At 39.6% G+C, this 21,306-nt stretch overlaps 1 protein-coding gene across 1 annotated transcript in view; it reads right to left on the bottom strand.

Moving 5' to 3' along the window:
* The window catches only part of DLEC1 (DLEC1 cilia and flagella associated protein), a 41,499-nt gene extending 20,400 nt beyond the window's left edge, over window positions 1–21,099 (bottom strand). The window contains exons 1-21 of the mRNA XM_057398275.1: window positions 20,997–21,099; window positions 20,133–20,273; window positions 19,089–19,245; window positions 18,438–18,548; window positions 17,211–17,404; window positions 16,737–16,957; window positions 16,399–16,480; window positions 15,920–16,007; window positions 14,977–15,150; window positions 14,079–14,215; window positions 12,558–12,650; window positions 11,303–11,393; window positions 10,199–10,361; window positions 8,181–8,373; window positions 6,176–6,234; window positions 5,493–5,667; window positions 3,726–3,819; window positions 3,394–3,524; window positions 2,929–3,087; window positions 1,029–1,168; window positions 629–782 (exon numbers count right to left, since the gene is read on the bottom strand). Coding sequence (XP_057254258.1) covers window positions 629–782; window positions 1,029–1,168; window positions 2,929–3,087; window positions 3,394–3,524; window positions 3,726–3,819; window positions 5,493–5,667; window positions 6,176–6,234; window positions 8,181–8,373; window positions 10,199–10,361; window positions 11,303–11,393; window positions 12,558–12,650; window positions 14,079–14,215; window positions 14,977–15,150; window positions 15,920–16,007; window positions 16,399–16,480; window positions 16,737–16,957; window positions 17,211–17,404; window positions 18,438–18,548; window positions 19,089–19,245; window positions 20,133–20,273; window positions 20,997–21,029 — 2,790 coding nt within the window. The 5' untranslated portion in view covers window positions 21,030–21,099. The remainder of the gene's footprint in view (window positions 1–628; window positions 783–1,028; window positions 1,169–2,928; window positions 3,088–3,393; window positions 3,525–3,725; window positions 3,820–5,492; window positions 5,668–6,175; window positions 6,235–8,180; window positions 8,374–10,198; window positions 10,362–11,302; window positions 11,394–12,557; window positions 12,651–14,078; window positions 14,216–14,976; window positions 15,151–15,919; window positions 16,008–16,398; window positions 16,481–16,736; window positions 16,958–17,210; window positions 17,405–18,437; window positions 18,549–19,088; window positions 19,246–20,132; window positions 20,274–20,996) is intronic.
* Window positions 21,100–21,306: the final 207 nt, after the last annotated feature.

Genomic DNA, 21,306 nt, shown 5'->3' with positions numbered 1-21,306 from the left:
AACAGAGTTCAGATCACACCTTACATAGAATCATAGAATAGTTAGGGTTGCAAAGGACCTTAAGATCATCTAGTTCCAACTCCCCTACCATGGACAGGGACGCCTCAACTAAACCATGCCAGGGGGGTTGGAACTAGATGATTAAGGTCCTTTCCAACCCTAACTATTCTATGATTCTATGTCAACCAAGGCTCTGTTCAACCTGGCATACTGATATTAAATTTTGGGGTCCTAATCTGAAAGCCGAATCCCACCCAGAATGTGAAACTTAAGCAAAACTTAGACACCGTTTAAAAGCACCATTGTTTCTTTGCTCTACTAAATTAAATGCAAACCCTAAACTGCCGTAGTACTTCATTTAATACTCTGGCAGGTTACATCCTATTTCCCCTCACATTTCTCCCCACCCATTCTCCCAGGGATGATCCCCAAACAGTAAGAGAATATTGACATCAATCTTTCATCAAGGCTGATCTCAAACTGAAGTTTCGCTCATAAGCAAGTAAGCAGCAATCACTATTCAAAAGATAGATCAGAAAAGTTTTTAAGAGTCGTCATTATTTGTATTTTGATAGAAATTGCAATTTCCATCCCTGCTGTATGCTTCATCCATTAAAAGAGCATTTACCTTTCCCCATAAGTATTTTGCTGGCAGCAGCCTCTGGTTAAAAAGTTTGCTGGTTGCTTTGGCAGGAACTCCAGTATAAATTTCGGTGAATATTAGATGACTAGATATCAAGCATGCTTGGGGGGCCTGAACTTCAACAAAAACAGGAAGGTGACTGGAAATAAACACACAGATGGTCTATTGTTATTACTAATGAGATGTGCTAGACATGCAACAGCATGCTGGAAAGAACGATGATTACATTTATTTAGCAATATTAGTGATCGGATCGTTCATTGATAAACAACCCCGCTCTGAGTTTCTGCTACGTATTTTTGTTTTAAGAGATAAAACTACCTAAAGTAAAACACATGTGAATCTCAAAAAGAAAACAAAGCAGAGCAACACTTTTCCCCCTTACCTTCCTTCTCCATTTTCTACCTCTAGCTCTAGTACGGTGTGGAGACGCTGGCACCGCAATGATGTGAACTGGACTGACACAGTGCATATACCCAAAGGAGGTATTTCTCCAGCAGATGGTTGAATGGTAAAGGGAGATACCTAGGAGAGGAGAGAGGAAACAGAAATGTCTTTGAAGTCTGTATAGCAAGCCACACAATCTGATTAGGATTTGCATGCGTTTAGCTCTTCCTCAGACATGTCCTTTCTCTCTGCCCCTGGAGTCCCATCTGGGTTGATTTCAGCAAGCACAGTGCCAACTTTGTGAAAACCTGTCTAGACAGGGAGGCAAGACTTTGCTTCTATGGGGACAGATAATAAAAAAGCAATGACCTAAGAGAAGGGTAGTCAGAGCTAAGGGCATAACAGTGATGCCTGTGCATGGTGCGAGGGGGAATGTGAAAGAGAAGCAGTCAGCAGCAGTCTCCTCTCAAGCGGAGGGGCTGAGAAGCAGTTATGCAAGGTGCCACAGGATGGGAAGATTCTTGGACAGAAGGTCAAGGAAAGAAGGCTGTAGGAGCGGAAACAGAAGGAGCACCAGTGTGGGGTGAAGGCTAAAGAGGTTCAGGAAAGCAAAGAGGCAGCTCTTATGCAGGAGGAATGGAGCACTTGATCTATGAGCTCCACTGGGACACTGATGGGCTTTGGGATAACAAATTCAAGAGGTAAAAGTCTAAAACCCCTCTGGGGTTCAGGAAATTGTTTGGAATGACAGGGACAAAAGGAGTAACAGTGAGAAGTAAGGGCTTGAGGACAGCAGGGACAGGGTCTCCTCCAGAACACACCTATACCTAATCAAGCAGTTCTGATTTTAATTGTTCTGGGGAAAAAGGGATAGACATACACACATACACACATTTTGCAAGGCTGCCACAACCACCATTCATAAATCTTTAAATTTCATCATCAGCTTTCACCCAAAGTTGGAGAGATATCTACATGATATGTAGAAAATCAAACAAAGATTAAGAAGTCAACTTCTTGCAGGTTTCCAGCTCCTGATGGCTGATAGAAGTTCCTGCTTGACAAGCTCCTCTCTCCATTGCAAAACGAACCAAAAAAACAGAACATCTGAACAGGATCTAGACCAATTTTGCCATGAAACAAGTTAATTAATTTCCTTTCATGGGCCTGTCCACAGGCAGAATTTTGCCTTTCATTACAACAAAAAGCACTTACCTAGAGTCTGAATTTCCCCATGCCCCTTTAATGCATAACATCAAGGAGAATCCCAGCTATAGAGCTCACTTTTTCGTGTGCACCACAAATTATCAAAAATACCCTCACTCAATACTTTGCCATAAGTATTACCTTCAAGATGCTCAAGTTATTCAGTTATTTAATATGGTGGAATGAGCTCTTAAGTCAAAGACTGGAATGGACTGCATTTGACACATCACAGTCTAGGTAATACCAAACAGTAGTTATAGAATTCATTGTGGTAAGAAGTTACTTGGGGACACACCTGCATATTTCAAAGCTATTGTTTAAAGTCAAAAGGTCAAATTCACTAGGTGCTGAGATTCTTGTCTGAGATATAGGTGTGCAGAAGTGTTTAGCAGCCTCAGTTCTGATAAAGTCTTACCCTTTTCTTTATACCAGTAGCAGCTGAAATCACTGTCATAAAGAAAACATTCCATGTCTCTTTGGACCAGGGGATTTGTAATAAATGGAAATAGAGAAAATTTCAAAGAAATATTTAATCTCAAAAGAACTTATGCATTTATGGAACTGTGCACATCCAGTTTCATAAGAAGTTACAGAAACTATAAATTTTGATATCTGAAATGAATATCGTAACTCCTAAGTGTAAGGAAGAAATAGCTAAAGAAGGAGCATAGCCAGCTATAGTAGTAGCTTACCTTTTCATTCCTTTCAGCTAAACAAACCTTGCTTTCTTGCATACTCCATTGTGCTGGCAGCTGACATAGGTTTTGAATCCTAAAGGTTTGTAACACACTCTCACCCTGCTTAATCAAACCTAACTGGAGTGATGGAACATCAATATGAAGAAGTGGACCCTAGGACACAAAGAAACAGATATCAGAACGGACTTCTGCCAAAACTGCCTAATTAAGAAGGATAGATTCTTAAAGATTAACATTGAATTTCACAGGGAACAGCAGAAAGCAAATGCATTGCATGTGATGCAGAAAAGTTGTTACTGTCGTGGAAGTATCAACATTGCCTCAAGAGTTACTAGACAGCAAAAATACCTCCTGTTTGTAAATTCTCTAGATTTGTCATGCCTTTAAGAGGCAAAAAGCTGTATATAGACAATGGCCACGCCCCATAGCTAGCTATCCTGCAACACTGAACTTGCATACCTTAAAAGCAGCCTCAACATGCAGCACAACAGGCTCTGTACAGGATTCAATTTTACACTGCAGGTTATGGCTGATGGACCCGGGTTTGCTTCCAGTTATTAGTAGTTCAAATTTACAGCATTTATTCACATCTAGAAAAGAAAAGTTCAGGATCCTGCCTCACCATTTTTGCACAGAAAAAGAAACAACATGCTGCAAACCTGTTCTTGAAGCTCCTGGAATCAAGTCTCCTGCTGGATCCAGCTGCACTACAGTGCTCTGGGATTCTTCCACTTATATCAATGTAAGTATTTCTGTCATTAATTGTTGCTTACAAGTCTCAGAAACTTTACCTATGATGCCAGTACAAGGTTCAACTTCCATGATGTCACTGGACACAATTTTCTCCCATGTGTACTTGATCAATGATTTGCTGTTATTCCACATCTAAAACAAAGTCAATGAGACAATTAGTGTACTATAAGCTACAAACAAGGTATTGCAAGTCTCACATCACATACTTTGCGAACTCTAGCCATATGCTCATCACCACTAAACAATACAAACTAGTAATACACCTTGAATCTAGCTACAAAAACGGCACATAGTAGGAGTGGAAAGGCACAGAACTTCACCTAACCTCTGATTTGAACAGTACTAACCCAGTGCCTTGCCATGTTATTTTCATAATGCTGTATCCTCCTTTTCCTTTCTCCTTTGATGTAAAACAATGATAAAGAGAAGTGGGATTCACCTGACCGGATTTCAGCTGTCTGCAAAATAGATGCAAGAGCTACACTTGACCTCATGTCCTAAGATTCTTTTTACTGAAAATAAAGTCAACTAGTGAGTGCTGGGAGCAATTCCTCCAATGTATTTTAACCTATAGGACGGGATCAATCACCTCCTGGATGCTGCTAATGAGATCTCTGGGGACTAAGGTGGCTCAGATGTGGAGATCTATCCCGAAAGCACTATGTGTAGTGAGATTATACAGCACTATATTTAGCACAGTGACTATCTTTACATAGGTGAAGGTGTTTTCTGAAATCTGAAGAAAATCCATTCTTTCCAAGAACATTTTCATATTTGAAGCCTTTTAAACTTTTATCCCATTTTTCAAAAGTGTAGCAGAACTTCTGAACTTAAACTTTACATCTTTCTTCTGAGAGCAGCCTTTTTTTTATGCTGAAGGATCTGTTTGTGAGGGAGCTGTAAGCTCTCAATATCTTTGGTTTGCTATTCAGAGCTATTCAGACATTATTTCTTAATTACAGCAAGTAACATTGTTCTCTGAAGCACAATTATCTCTAAGCACAGCTTAAATTCTTCTAAGACTAAAAAGCCAATTGGAAACTGTGAGAAATCTCATTATATTATCAATAAATGACTTAATTACCTATACCACACATGTAGCTACACTGGATAAATGGGAAGTATGAAATGGTGTCTTACATTGAAAAAGAAATTCTTGGAAGAGAAAGGATAAAACTAAATTCCGGTTAGCAGTATCTTTTAGAAAAAACGGGAAGACCATTAGGTGGGAAATGTCTTCCTGCCTGGCTCCAGCTAACAGGCCTATTTTTCACAAACAAGTTCAAGATCAAAAGGATCCTCATATAGTGAAGAGGACACTGAGCAAGTGGAAAATTGCAGCAGTAATCTGTCCCATAACAGGACAAGTGGAATAAGGCCTAGTAAGCTGCAGCTTTTGTGCTTTCGTAGCTCTTCTGAGCTTGCAATAGTTCTTTGCAAGAACAGCGTCGTTGTTATGAGGAAATTTAACCACCCATTGGCTATTCCACCCAACTGGAACACTTTTAAACTACAGGAGTGACAAAGTGATAAGCAACAGGTTAGTGACCCAGAAAAACATTTAGAAGGGTAAAACTCTGTGGTATCACACTGAGAGATGAAGAAAGATGAAAGCCTGCTGCCTGGAGTTTAGAGCTAAGGAGACTTGCTAAGGGATTTTAGTACAGACCTTCCTGGAGTCACGGCTTGTCTTAAAAATACTTAAGAAACTAAAACAACATGGATTGTCTGATCTCTTCTAATAACACCTATGACATCTAGTGACACAAAGCACATGATAACAATGAAGTCAAAAGCAAACAAACCTTAAATGTTTTCCTGATGTTTACACCAATAAAGTTTTCCCCAGGGATGATAATGGTGTATGGTTCCAGAAGAAGATTAAATGCTTCTGTTAGTCCTTTAACTTCTATTCCCAGTGCTATTACATCTTTTGTTTTGTATTCTGGGGTATTTTGAAGCATCTCATCTTTTACTAAACTGTAGGAGGAAATATGGTAGAATTATTAAGCATCTTAAACTGGTGTTCAAACTGGATTCCCTCTTTTAATTGTCAGATCAAAACTAAAATCATCAAAAGTTTCTCAAGTTTAAACTGCCCAGTCTGCAGTTAGCCCAGGGTGGGACAATTGAAAACTGGAAAAAATACAGTCGTTCAACATACTCTAGTCGTCCCGGTCTGTTCATGAATAAGTATGTAAGTCACAGACAGCTGTGAAAAACAGTAATAACAGGAAAACCTGCTGTAAATCTCAGCAGAAAGCCTGGAATATGAACAGAGAAAATTACTTTTTCCAGGAGAGGTGCAGCCCTAACTAGGGCTAAGGCCTGTATTCAGACATGATATCACATAGATGCTTTGTGCCACAATTAGTTGTGCAGATAAAACCCCTTGTTACTATGAGTCCATCATCATCATCGATTAAGAATCTTTGTAACTTAATGTAATAGCATAGCTAAAATGTGGCTAAACATTTTATCAGCTTACCAAGGTGATTGTGGGATGTCCAGCAGTACCATCTGAATCACACTGTGATAACTCTTCAGCTACACAGATGAAGGAGGAGGGGATTTAATGTGAAGTAATCAATTATGTTGAGGATTAAAACAAGATCAGAGAATGAGAGAATCATAGAAGCACAGAACAGTTTGGTGCTGGAAGGGAACTTAAAGCTCATCTAGTTCCAACCAACTGCCATGGGCAGGGACACCTTCCACCATACCAGGTTGCTCCAAGCCCTGTCCAACCTGGCCTTGAACACAACCAGGGACAGGGCAACCACAGCTTCTCTGGGCAACTTGTGCCAGGGCCTCACCACCCTCATAGGGAAGAACTTCTTCCTAATATCTAATATAAATTTTCCCAATATCTAATATAAATCTTCCCTTTTTCAGTTTGAAGCCATTCCCCCTTGTCCTATCACTGCAGACCTGTGTAAAAAGTCCCTCTCCAGATTTCCTGTAGGGCTCCTTAGGCACTGGAAGCTAAGGTCTCCCTGGAGCCATCTCTTCTCCAGGCCGAACAAGCCCAGTTCTCTCAGCCTACCTCCATAGCAGAGGTGCTCCAGCCACCTGATCATCTTTGTGAAGTCCTCTGTACTCACTCCAACATGTCTACATCCTTCTTCTCTTGGAGGCCCCAGAGCTAGGGGTCTCACAAGAGAAGACAAGAGGGTGATAATCACCTCCTTCGACCTATTGTTCATGCTTCTTGCGATACAGCCCAGGACACAGTTGGTTTCTGGGCTGCAAGCACACACTGCTGGCTCATGCTGAGCTTCTCATCAACCAAGATGCAAAAGTATTTTACATTTAAAGGATGAATGCTCATCATTGGAGTACTAAGCTCTGATAAACAGTATTCAAACTCCAGAGTTACTAAAACATGTTTGACTCCAAAATATTAAGCCAGATTCTGATCTCATGGTGTATGTATGGTTCCAAGAAAAATACTAATTTTTGACATGCCTGTTATTATTTCCCTAGTATATTGCATACTATACACAAGCATCTGCAAAGGCTCCCCAGATTAAGCTCAGTACTGCTGTACTAACTCAAAGTTTCTTCTACTCTTCTATCATGGGAAAAGAAGATGCCTTCTATATTCAAATGGGGAGGAAAAAAGGAAACAGAAGCAGGCCTTAAATCAGAAGGACTCTGCAAAAGACTTAGTTTGTAGAGAGACTGATTGAAGTGCATATGTTAGTTCAATATATTTTTCTATGAACTAATTAAAGCATTTAAGATACCCAAGTAGCTTCTCTTTCATACTTATTTGAGGTATTCCTATGCCTGTCAATCACCACAGTACGGGATATTCCCACTCTTGGACTTACTTTGGATCAAGTATCTTTAAATACAGTGAGCTCATGCTCTTTATTTACACAGACAGGAGAGCAGAAACTAGGACAACAGTCACTGGTGCAGCTGCATTCAAACACGGTTGCACCCCTTAATGCGGACCTGCAAGCTACCATTTCTCTGCCAAAGGCTACTACTATCCTCATAATTTACCACACAGCTGTTCATAGGACCCATTTCAACCCCCAAAAGCTACAGCTGGCAATAGTTTGAACAATCAGTTTGCTAACCGAACTTACTTACACTGCAGTAGGTACAGGGCACATCCGCAGTGCAGCTCATTCAGCAGAAGGGGAAGGGTCAGGAGATTGTGGAGGAGCTGGTACTGTGGTGAGGGTGGCAACTTTACCAGCCAACACAGCTGCAGCTATGAGGATGTGGCCATAGTTCCAGCGTAAAATTAATTGTGTCAAGTCAGTACCAAAAATGACCAAATGAGATCAGAAACTGTCTCACATTTTGCAGTCAAAACATGTTTTCTTTTAGTAACTTTCTCCATTTTGAACATTGTTTATCAGAGCATAGTACCAGCTAATTAAATTTCATTTAGAAATCTGCACAGCAAGGATTTTATGACTTGCATAAAAATACACAGCTGGAGTTTGTAGATAAGAAGGAATCACAAGCCATACCTCCTGTGGAGTGTAAGTGAGAATAAACTCATGATCTGTACAGGGAAACAAAACTCCCTCCTCAGGATCTATGAAGAAGGCTGACTCTGTGTCTTGGTTGTATTTGACCTTCGTGAAGTCTCTAGTTTCTTCTGGTACTAATGGTTTCAGGTTGGGCTTCATTATCTGCCAGTAGAAAGGAAGTTCTACTTGGCTGCAGAGAGATCAATAAAAAACAAAAAAGCTATGATTAAAAAAATCTGATATTTGAGTAAAATATTAGGAGAAAAATATAAGGTCCTTTTTCCAGGCAGGTAATTCTTCTCTTTAAAAATTAAAGGGATTATAGACTTACCAGTCTTTATGAGCTACAAAGCTGATGAGGCAGCATAGAGTCAGAACATGCTAATATATGGAAGTAAATTATGTAAACTTTTAAGATGTGTTAACACTTTCTTGCCTTATTTAACCTGCCATGTAATGCAACTTTTAGGAACATCCAAAATTCTTTCAAGAATCTGAGAGCAGCAGAATCATTCCTGCTGATACAAGTTTGTTTGCATTGGATCACTGTTGATGATCTATACAATTCTGAATTTAATCCAAGTGCAAGATATGGTCTTTAAGATGTTAACAAACACAGTGGCTTTAGCTAAGGTCATAGCAATGGTTCTGCAATACTCTCTGTAATCCAGAAAAGGTTGCTCAAGTAGGTTGCTTCAGTAGAAGTGTATTCTATGGAATGTCTTCATGGGTTTTAAAAACTTGCTCATGCTGACCTCAAAAACTTTGCCTTACTAAGGGGAGAAAGGATACTGGAATTTGAAGGTGAGTATCAATGACAAAACTGAGCACATACAATTTCTTGTATCACTTTCTATTATCACTTTCTATAACAGTAAAAAGTTTTCTTTTTCCTGCTTCTATGGAGTTCAGTCTCAGCCTGCCCATCTTTGTTCATACAGATGCTGACACCAGACTTGCAGGTACTGCTGTCACGATTATAGCACAAAGAATTATGTGGAAATCGGCATAGTCACATCCTTCACCAATTTACAGCATCCAGTTCACCAAATCACACTTTCTTTACCCAAACAGCACTCTGTTCTGGCATTATGCATGTGTGTTTTCCAGGCCACAAAAAAAAAAAAAAAAAAACACAAAAAAAACCCCACAAAAAATTCCAGAAATTCAAGAAACAATTTACATGAATATATCTAAAACCAGCATTGACCTCCCCTCACTGTTTTGATATTCTGCAGCCTCTAACTACTATAATCATGAACATTAGTGTACTTCTATTATTGTCCAACTGATCTGGATCAAATCGGTATGCCACTATGTTCAGTGCAATGTAATTGTATATAGAGACATATTCCTTGATTTCAAATAGTTTGTATTTAAATCTATTAGGACTCAATAGCAGGAATAATGTGTAAATTTTAATGTGAACTAGTTACATTGGACTCCCGCTTTAATCAGTGGAGATCCAGTGGAGTCCAAAATACATTGTTATCTTGTTCTATGGGAGATGTCTACACTCAGAATTGGATTCTTAGAAGCACCTATTTCCCTGCACTATGAAAGGAAAAGAGTATAGAATGCCTATCTCAGTAACACAAGTATACATTGTATGCATGAAAAGTTAGATAAATCTCACCTGGATCACCCTGTTAAATATTTCCTACAACTATCTATATTTATAAACCTTTTGGAGTTGCAGATTCATTTATATGGGAGCAAATATATTGACCTTGGCAGTGTATGAACTAAATGGTATTGCTAATGGTTGCCATAACATGTGATCTCTGTATATGTTTCTGCTTTTACAAACATATCCTTAAGCCTTAATTGCTAAACAATGAAGCAAAAGGAAGCAAGGCTTCTGTACAACAGCTATCAATTGCATAAAGGTTTCTCCAGCTTGAGAGAGTACGGTATCACAAGTGAGATCCCAGCCAGTATTTTTAGACTGCAGAGCATTATTCTGTTGTATGTTTAGACTGAAGAACATTATTCTATTAGCTGTAGCTACGTACGTAGAGTTTCTTATAACCAATTTCTTCTCCTTGGTGGTATGTGGGTTTTGGGGGTCAAATCGTATGAGATGCTGTGCTGTTGCATCAGTAGCTTCATCAGCTTTGGGTTTGCTTTCTCCACCCGTGACAAACAAAAGCTCCAGAGCTATCAGCTGCCCGACCCCTTGAAGAAATAAGTAGGTATTAGTGTTTACCATGTGGCTATTAACATTGTTCATGTTACTCATTAATGGCCATTTCTGGCATTTGCTATTATTGACAGTATTTCGTGTTTCCTCAAATTTCAGAACCCCAGGGTGTTAATCATACAGTATTTTCCTGGTGTTCTTTGTTTATCAACTTATACCAGTAGAGATCTTCTCTTCACACATTTAACAGATTTGGATTTCAGGGCCACAACCTCAGCTCACTTACATCAGCATACTTTCACTGAAGTAAGCAAGCTGCTTGCAATGGTTGATAATGTTCTGAGATGACCCAGATGTTCTGATCAGCATATTAAGATAAAAATAAGCAGCAAATGCACTACTTAAAAAATTAGAAAATACCTGTAAGAGTGATTAAATAGATGACAAGTCAAGCATAATATTTTAGCACTCGCAGTTACATTACAGGACAAGCACTAAAATTTACAAGAATTTCAACTGGTTTCATTAGCTAATCCAAAGACTGCCTCTCTTTCCCCTGAATACCTTAATCCAAAATGTGCCCCAGTTTTACTTCACACCCAAATGTATTTCTGCCCTGTTAAAGCTGATGCTTTATAGTTTGACATGTTACTGATACAAAGTCTAAGAAATTAATTGCACCTGACAACATGTTTTCTTTTCTGTTACTTTGTGACATTTTACATTTGGATTTTTCGCTACAGTAGGTAGCTAAAGAGCTCAGTGCTTTCTGAATACAGTGTACTTCATGTACTAGAACGATGCAGTAATAATAATAATAAAGAAGTTCAGCATGTAACACCATCCTGGAACAAAGTGTTTGGTTAATCCAATGACACAAAATATTACCATCACTTCAAGCCATCAACCACCACTCACATTAACTGAATAAATATGGTGTTAGAAATGTAACCTCTGAAAGGTGTTAGAAACAAACCTGTGACTGTAACGTCACTGTCCTGGCAATTGTCACAAACAATAGTGTATGTCTGCTGTGAGACTTCTGGAAAAGAAGGAAAAAACATTACCTGAAAGAGAAAAGTAAAATAGCAATGACTGTTACTGATTTCTCTCCAGAAAGTAATAAACTTAAATTTCATAAACACTCACTAAAAGACAGTTCTAATGATTAGTTACTAAATCTTACATTTGCAAGAAATGGACAATGTCACAGTCCCTTAACACAAACCAGAAAGAAATAGGTGTTTTCTGGATCACTAAAGTTACATGCACATGACTGGATGATCACCAGAGGCTGCCTTTGCAGTCCCTGGAGATGTGGGCAGTCTCCTGCCTTAGTTGTATGAATTACACCCTTAAAATTGGATCTGCCCTCAAACACTTACTAATACCACTGTTGCCTTTCAAGCTACAACAGTGTGAACAGGATAACCGCTGTATACCCTCCCTAAATTCCAACTCAACAAGAATGGTTCAGGGGCCAAAACCCTTAGCTGATTCTTCTATATGTCATCCATCACCACCTGCAAACCGAACCCAACCTAATCTATCTCCTCTTTTTCTCCCACCTGGCCCTGTTAAAGCAATGCACATGGGAAGACAGAGAGAAGAAGAAACATTTTTCCTTTATGAAGCTGCCTAACCCATTCCTCTCATCAACAGCCAGGAGAAACTAGTAAAAGGAAGGGGTGAAGGCTAGCCATACTCTCCATATCATTCTTCTCCCCATAGTGATCTGTAATAAAAGGTGACCCACATCAGACAAAACAGTGGTGGCAACCATTAATGCATACTTACTGCAGGATCTTTTTAAGGAAAGAGCACATCATAAGTAAATGATTTGTATCTTTTACATGAAAGATTTTTTTTTTTTTTCTTCCCTATATGTCCTTTTTTTTCCAAGAAAGCTCAGAAAGGAGAACTTTCTTGGACTTGATGCCCCAGCAGGAATGAAATAAGCACTCCTGTGTTCTCAGATTCCTGTTTTCTCTAGCAGGATTCTTAGAGTGGAGAAAATCTGACTGGTCTCTGAGTGGCTAAGCAAGATTTTGGTTCCATGAAAGAGTAGATTCACAACTGCAATTCTTTCAGCATAATTGCACAAAAAGATTTAAGCTTTTTTGCTCACATAAACCCAAATTCACAAATTCCAGCCAAGCTCTTCTAAAATGATCTTGTTTCCTTATCTATTTGTTAAAGTACAAATAATTTCTATAGCAGTTGGTACTAACCTTTACTGTTGTATTCTGCCCTGGGGCTAGCTCAAGCGCAGGAGGATGGATCCCAAAAGGAGCTTGTATCACAAAACTATCAGTGGCAATAGCCTAAGTTGTTTAAAAAAAAGATTAAAAACTTAGATTGAGTTTGTTGTTTTTAAAGATTACTTAAACCAGGCAGAATATTACTTCTCTGTTTTACCTCTTAACATATTTTTTTCCACATCTCTCAAAAGTATGGGGGTTATGTATATACCTTGATTAGAAGAAATGCTCTATGTTTTATAATTACCTTGGTAAAAGCAGGAGGGAAGGTGCTGTCTCCAAAGACAAATGATAGTGTCAGAAGCCCTAATATTCATGTTCACGGAAGAACAGCTCTGACTGAGCACAGGGGCTTTGCTTCTCCAGCTTCTTCATGCTTATGACTCACTTTGAGTTGGAACTGTAAAGCATGTCAGGAGGCACATCCTGGCACATCATCTGTCACTTTAGCCTTTTCTCCAGCACATAAAATGCCAACCTGCCAGCTACATCTTATCTTTTTTTGTCGTAGAATCATAGAATAGTTAGGGTTGGAAAGGACCTTAAGACCGTCTAATTCCACCCCCCCTGCCATGGGCAGGGACACCTCACACTAAACCATGCCACCCAAGGCTCTGTCCAACCTAGCCTTGATCACCTTCAGGGATGGCTCATTCACAACTTCCCTGGGCAACCCATTCCAGTACCTCACCACCCTTACAGCAAAGAACTTCCTCCTTATATCCAATCTAAACTTCCCCTGTTTAAGCTTTAACCCATTACCCCTTGTCCTATCACTACAGTCCCTAATGAAGAGACCCTCTCCAGCATCCTTGTAGGCCCCCTTCAGATACTGGAAGGCTGCTATGAGGTCTCCACGCAGCCTTCTCTTCTCCAGGCTGAACAGCCCCAACTTTCTCAGCCTGTCTTCATACGGGAGGTGCTCCAGTCCCCTGATCATCCTTGTGGCCCTCTCTGGACTTCTTCCAACAGTTTCATGTCCTTTTTATGTTGAAGACACCAGAACTGCACACAATACCCCAAGTGAGGTCTCACTCCATTCATTTACATCTGTTCCGTGATGGAAAGCTAAAGACTGTAGTACTGGAGTCGGCTGCAAGCTCTACAGGTGCAGCAAGATACAAGTGGTATCTTTAGTGGGAAGAGGGAGGAAATCAGCTGAAGTAATGCTCAAACTGGTTGCATTTCTATTTGTATTAAGGGTAAAGTTAAAGTTCAAGCCAATTGTCTTTTCCCTGACCTACGGTTAAGTTTACCCTACCACTGAGCAAGAAACCTTCTTCCAGAGGCAAGACAGAGCACAAGCAGGAGGTATGGACATCCAGAGAGATTGGTATTGAGGACAAATGTGAATCCCTGAGGGAGTGGCAGTACCAATGTCCCCAGCAAGGCCTTATGACTTCTGTGCTAATATCCCATGACTAACTTGAAAGCCTTTGTGTCAGGCAATGATACCATACCATGTCCAGTATTTCCTTTCTAATCACTCACCTCAAAATTAGGAGATGGGCAGGCTTTCTTTGGCATTATAGAGAATTTCTCAGTTCTAGTTCCCTCATTTCTGCACAAAATCAGCATTACTTTTATTCCTCCAACAAGGCAGGGACCACACTCTATAATATGAGGCACTGCAATGAATAACACAGAAAATCAGACTACACAGTGAAGGCTTGCCAGCTGCAACTGGCAGCTGCAACTGGCAACTCTTTACAGACTGCATTACTGCATATGAATATACTGGGTGTTGCCATCCTAACCCCCCTCATATTCTTTCCATTTGAAAGTTGAACAGTATAAGGTGTGTATTTCTACATATATTTTACACTTTAATGGTGCTTCCTACTTAAAGACTCTATTGAATGATAACAGAAAGTAAGACTTTTTAAAACATGCTCAGTATAACAGGAAAGGTGAATTTAGCAAAAATCAAAGCAAGTTTCTGCAGAAGTCATCCTGGATGGTACAGCTGAAGCTAGAAATCTGGGAGGTGAATCCTGCAGGTATATAATAATTAATGAACATAATTAATGTAATATTGAATGAATATTAATTAATAGCATCAAATGTTTATAACTAAATCATAATTCCTAAATGTTTAGGATAAGTAATTACAGTTAGGAATCCAGGAATCAACAGGACACAAACCTAGAAAAGTGGCTCCAGCTCACTTCTCTAATAGAAGTACAAATGACTGAGGAAAAGTTTGTCAGGATTACATTTTAATAACTAGTCAAATTATTATGAGTGAAAATGAGGTAGATATCAAAACATAGAAACTGCACTGCCACGTTTGGCCATATTTGTTTTGTGACATAAAATTGGAGAGAGTTGAAAAAAAAAAAGAAGTCCTTTTAACTTCAGAGAAACTTAAGAATTGGACAGTACTGACATGTTAACATTGGAGGTGGTCTTTTAGCTTGGACTGGGATCAAAAGAGGTTCTGACACTTGAGTCTCCACTAACATACAGTCTTCATAATCTCCTGGATATTGAGGAGTAAATCGGACTGTATACTGGCATGTCATCCCAGGAGCAACCAGTCCTCCCTTTCCTGGAAATTTTCCTTGAAAAAAAAAAAGAATGCAAGGAATTGAAAAAAACTTAAAACCTCCCAAAGTTGGTGTATGTATTTATGATCACATCTCTTTCTGGAAAGGTGCCTGTAAACTCTCCCCATTTATTGCCTAAATCAAGCTGATAAAAATGAATGACCACAGAAGGCCTGTCAGTGTAATCTGTGTATGTGCATATCTTCCCTTCAACTCAAAGAAGATTTTTGTGTCTGAAATATGCTTTTCGTAACTACAGAAAACAAAGTGAGGAGAAACCTAGAGAAATTACCAGGTTTTCCTTTACACAGGACAGCAAGGCTTACATGAGGGCATCCAACGCTGTAACTCAGATACCACAATCTCCTTAGGCAATCTGTCCCACTGCTTATCTATTGTACTATTTATCTCCTAACCTAATCTTCCTTACTGCAACTGAAGTATATTATTTCTTACTCTCTTCCCCATAGTGGAAACGATGTCTGTTCCTAGATGCATTTTGGATAAGACTCAATCTAGGTATTCCATGAATACATTTCAACCTAACTTTGAAAAATTTAATGTGAGTTTGTCTTTCTGAATTCCTTATTAGACCATTTGAATCTGCATGAGTTAGATCACATGAGTTGCATGTGAATGGTCCTAAAGACATAAGTCAGCCTTCAGTTTCTAAAGAACTGAGCACTATGGATAGCAGAAGTAAACAGAACATATCAGCTGATAAGCTGATAAATTAGATCTCTTATGTGTTAATATCTTAAAGGCAGTAAAAGGAATACTTACCTGGCCCAATGGCAAATGCTGAAGTAGAGGGAGGGATAAGTCTTACATAATGACATGTTGAAGTGATGTTCTGCAGCTCTATAGTCATCTTCATTTAAAAAGAAAACAAAATACTCTGTTATATTTATCATCACCCACTGTAATGTTTGCAATTCCCTAGCTCTCCACTAGTAGTAACTAATTTATTATCACAACCAACCTAAAAGCCTCAGTTTATTCAATAAAGGCTGAATCAGATACTACCAAAACAAAGCAGAGACTGAAAAGGTCCCTTTTAGTTTTCACTAGTTAATGTGTCAGTGGCACATGTGAAAGAGTATCTTCAAGGAACTTATAAGGTCATTAATTCAATATAAAGAAGAAACTCAGACTTTTGTTAAACTGCAGGAAGCCAAAAGGTTGGCTGAGATACATAGATTATGGCAGGACATAATGCTCCTTAGTAGTAGAATTAACTCTAAAGAGAAGTAAGTTCTCACCTCGTAAACATGGCCAACTTCATAATCAGAAAACGTAACAGTAGGTGGATTGGCAAGAAACACAGGAACAAATGAGGTATCTCTGACAGAGAGAAAAAAAAAAAAAAAAAGCTGAAGACATTAACTTACTGCCCAGCTCTTTAAATATGGATACAATGGGAAATTGCAAAATGTATCCCTTAGTAAGAACAAAATATCATACAGACATACTTTCTTTCCTAAGTTACTACATCATAGCTATTTAGCTCAAGTATCTACTTGTAAATTCACAGTAATTCTATGGTGAAGTCTCTCTGTGTACTCCAGCTCATAATCAAGAAACTGTATATACTGCATACCCTTTATCATCTTCTGCTTTCTTTCTGGCTATGGTTTGTTCCACCTTTCCTTGAGAAATGACAAGAGATTTGCCTCCATGAAGAGAATTTGGTGGGAAAAAGCGAGGGTTCTTCAAGTAATTCTGCCTTTTCTCAAGTTTGGCAAGGTAAGCACGCTCACTTTCTCTCTCAGCTTTGCACTTACTATCTTTCCAGGACAGCTTCTGTGAGGCATTAGTTTTCTTTGAAAAACAAAGAGATCATGATGCAAAATTAAACATGGTAATTTTGAGGATGATGATAAAGGTATCTGTACATGCACAATTAAAGCCATACAGCATGAAAATTCATAGGAAATATTGTGTTTCGCTTTTCTTAAAAGATCAAATAAGTACTGGAGCCAAATCAACTAACGCATTGATATTCACCCTTTGTTACAGGAACAGCAATAGACCTGATAGTTCTGACAGACTAAAACAGACCTGTAAAATGTACCTTACTTATCTTTTTATTCTGGCGGCTAGAGTCTGGAGTTGAAAGAAGAGTTAATGTGCTTAAAGACACATTTGGCAGTCTACCAGGTATTTTCTGTAGATGTGCAATCCCTGCAGGCATCTGGTCCCACAAGCGTGAAGAAGCACGCTGTTTAAAAGTAAAAGTCTCTTTGATATAGCCAGGTTCTGATTTTCCTGCAATTCAAAGAAAAAATTAAGTCTATAAGAGAAAAAACATGAATTATAAGCAGTTATTCTAAGTGTAAGTGTATGAACTTATTTTAGTTTTGTTGATGGTAAAAATATACTTTAAATCTTCTAGAATTTATTTTAAATTTATAATATATTTTGCACAAATGAAGCTTAGTGCTTTAATAACAAAGCTTTTAGAAATACTGAGTAAGCAAGCTATATACAAAGAAAGTTATATCACCCTCAGAAAGCTGTGTTAATCTTAAAAGTGAATGGAACTTAGAACGTCCTGTTCAATTGACAAAAATATCTATATGATGGACTTACGAAAGTCAGGAAGTTGACATAAACAGGATGCACCATCTAGTCCCATGTTCCTACTGTTAAGCAAACTCTGAGATGTTAGATTTTTGGCTTTGTTTGGAATTACAACGTGGAAAAAAACCCAAACCCAAATCTCGGAACTTGTGACTAAGTTGATTACTCTGAAATATTTGCTTTGACTTGGTTGAAAAATGTCAGTTTAATGATAGTAAAATCTTTCACCTTGGCTCATAAGTCAGTAAAAGAAGTCCTGACATTGCACAAAAATTATCTCCATTTGCAAATTGAACTGATATATTTTCTAGAACCCCCCAAAAAGCATACAGTTTTATTTCCCTGAAAATAGCTTTTAATGTAACCACTTCCCTTCTCTGTATACAGGATGGAATTGCAGCTTTGTGCTAATGAAATTGAACAGGGGCAGAGCAGTCATAATTAATACAGTTTTTGTGCCAGATGGAAAGAGCTATGAACAAATGTGTAACCACCATTAAATTTCATGGTTAAGCACATTTAAACTCAATCATTTTTAATTTATCAATTTTAGTTTGACAATGTCCCATTAGTGGAATTTTATGCTTGTAATACTAGAGTCCCTTCTGCTTTGGCAGAAAAGTATAAAAAATATACTCAGATCTGCTACATCGTCCAATGATTCAATCATTATAAAATGTTCTAAAAAATCTGATTTATTCTCTGCTTTAGAAGTTACCTTTAGGTGCTCTAGTAGGAAGAGATTTTTCAGTGATGTAGTCTTCAGGGCAGGTTAAATTATTTTTTCTGAGAAGTTCATTATCCACAATCCACCTAAAACAGGATGCCACTGCAACAGTAAAGAAACAAACAAATAATGCAAAAGCTTAGTACACTAATACACTATCTTGATTAATACACTATCTTGATTCACTCAAAGTAATGTTGTCTTTATAATGCATCACTATCAGGTAGTATTTTTGGATAGAGAAACAATTTGGTATTTTAATCCCAAAACTTGGACATGTATCCACAATTCTAAATTCACTTCAAACCCAGCTATGCAACCATTGGAGAAACACCTAATCTCTGTTTGTTGCTACTACATATCAAGGTATATATACTGTAATAAAGTTAGGTAGTAAGCCATTAATTGCAAATTTAAAACCTTGAAAATGATCTGGTTGTTTAGTTTCTTGCAGTGTTAAACAGGTGTTACTTTACTTGAATCCCCGCACAAAATCCGTCCACGTTGCTCTATTGATGTAATGCCAAACCAAATACTCACCGAGTCTAGTGTCAGCCCTACTAGTGATTGGGCAAATGTGGCATTAGTCTCCAGGTACCATAAGCATGTATCAGGGAGAGATAGTATTTCCAGAATCCTCACCTGGTGGCAGCCCTATTTTGTGGAAATCTTCCCCCACATCTGCCTTCAGCACATTTAGGGCCCTTTCTTCTTCTGCTTTTGCTCGTGCCTGGGCCTGAATGATGTTCTCCTCTGCTCTGTCAGCTTCTCTCAGGCGGCACTTATGCTCATCAAGAAGCTGTCAGGGGCATGGGTGAATGTAGACAAATGAGTGTAATTTGAGCTGTTAACATCTCCTTACAGATAAAGGTTTTCTATTTGCCTTTGAGGGGTAAATATAGGTAGCTTGGTAAAACATTATTACTTTACAATCATAAACTGGCCTGTTAAATCCATCATTTCTGTCATTTAACTTGTGCTGGGTAAGAAGCACTACTGTGAAAGATGAGGAGACCCTCTCAGGACAAGGAAAATGTCTTTTACCTTCTGTGGAACAGCAGCTCAGAACATGTGTCTATCAATATATTCATAAATGACTCAAAAGAAGTACAAAACTTCAGACTTCTCAGCTCTGATAACCTTTGAGGGAGTATGAATGGAAAAAATACCTGTTGTTCAAATCATCTAGCAATAGCCTCTACTTTTATACACTGACACTACCTATCAGAGCAATGATTAATACAAGTATTTTGCATTTCTGCTGTTGATTTCATCCAAGACTCTCAAACAGCATTGCAAATGTTAAGAGATTACACGTCATAGAGCACCACTAAGCATATATAAATAATATTTGCAGCATCTGGTTTCAAAATGCACCACATCAGAATAATTTATTATAAGATAGAAAGTCTAGTACCCTGACCAGCAGTTACAGGAGTTGTTGGCCAGTGGAACAGGGCTACTGGTTATACTCTGTGCCTGAAAAGCTGTCCAGAGCTGAGAACATCACAAAGGAGCATGTGGTGAATATTAACTTATATGAAAGGTTCTGTTGGAAACTGCGCTTGAGTAAATTTCCATTACAGTATCAGTTCTAGGACCACTCTCTGACTTTTCATTTTATCTTACGAAGTAGCAGTGAAAGCTAAACAGATCTCCAAGCCCTGACTTGTTTTTGACTTGTACCTTCTGTAGCTCCTCAGTAAAGCTCTCATGATAAACATTGTCTCCTCCTTGGGACTTGATCCAGTTTGTTTCCACATCTTCCCCGAAAACATCTCCAGTGTACAGGTCCTCAAAGATGCTAGCCAGCAACGGGGAAATGTCCTGAGAAAAGAAAATGAAGATGTTCATGCTGATGGCCAGAGACAGGATCAAATGAAATCCCTGAGCATGTGAAAATGGCTGGAATTAGTAAAGGAAAATGGAATTAGAGAAGGAAAAGTGGGGGAAAATGGGTAGGAAAGGTACCCAGGAAGGGCCATGAAAGGGAACACAGTGCATGTTTGCACGTGAACACCGATATGTGAAGGCATTTATGTAAGTGTGTGCATATTTGTGTGTACACAAGGTCATACATGCACACAGGTGGTGTGCCTGTGCTGGGTGGCTGTGCATGTAGGTGACGGTGGTGGTCACAGAAATCTGTGTGCACGGTTGTGTATGTGTGCAATGGTTTATGCAGGGTTGCGTCCATATGGGGCTGAGTGGTGTGTTATGTGAGATACATCCCCTGTACAGGGTACTATGTGTGTGTATACCAGTCCTTGTGTACAGCATGTGCTTGTGTGCCTCAGGGTGCATGCAGTGGTGTGCATGTGTGCAGGGGTGTGCATGTGTGTGAGGCTATTTGGGGATTGTCTGTATGTGTGTGTGGCTGTGTCACTCTGCAGGGGTATGCATGCATGCGAGGCTCCTTGGAGGGGAGCGTGTGTGGCTGTTTGGGAGGGTGTGTTTGGGGGGGGGGTGTGTGTGTCAGCGTGCATGTGTACATACGTGTGAGGCTGCCTGCGGTGTGTGAGTGCCGTGCAGCGCTGCCAGCTGCCTTACCTGTGTGCAGCGGTGGAGGCTCCGTTGCGCCATGGCAAGCCCTTCGCTGGAGCGGCCCTGGCCAGCCCGCGCCCTCAGCCGCAGCCTGGACGCGCCGCTGTTGCTGAGCGACCGTGCAGGCCGCGGGGCGGGGGAGACGGCCCGGGGGCGGAGAGGAGGCACTCGGGGCTGAGCTCCGTCCGAGGGACTGGGGGGGGAAGCCCCACTACCCTTGCCGGGCGACCTCACCCCCCACACCCATGGCTGCCCTTTGCCGCCATTCTAGCGCTCTTGAAGGGCTGAGGGCGACTCCCCGCGTCCCTGTGAGGGT

Source organism: Pezoporus wallicus, unplaced genomic scaffold, assembly GCF_028554395.1.
Source record: "Pezoporus wallicus isolate ANWC-B61680 ecotype Strahan unplaced genomic scaffold, APGP_CSIRO_Pwel_v1 contig_7237, whole genome shotgun sequence".
NCBI lineage: Eukaryota > Metazoa > Chordata > Aves > Psittaciformes > Psittacidae > Pezoporus > Pezoporus wallicus.
Note: the sequence above shows the minus strand (reverse complement) of the source record. Positions and strands in the feature narration are given on the sequence as shown.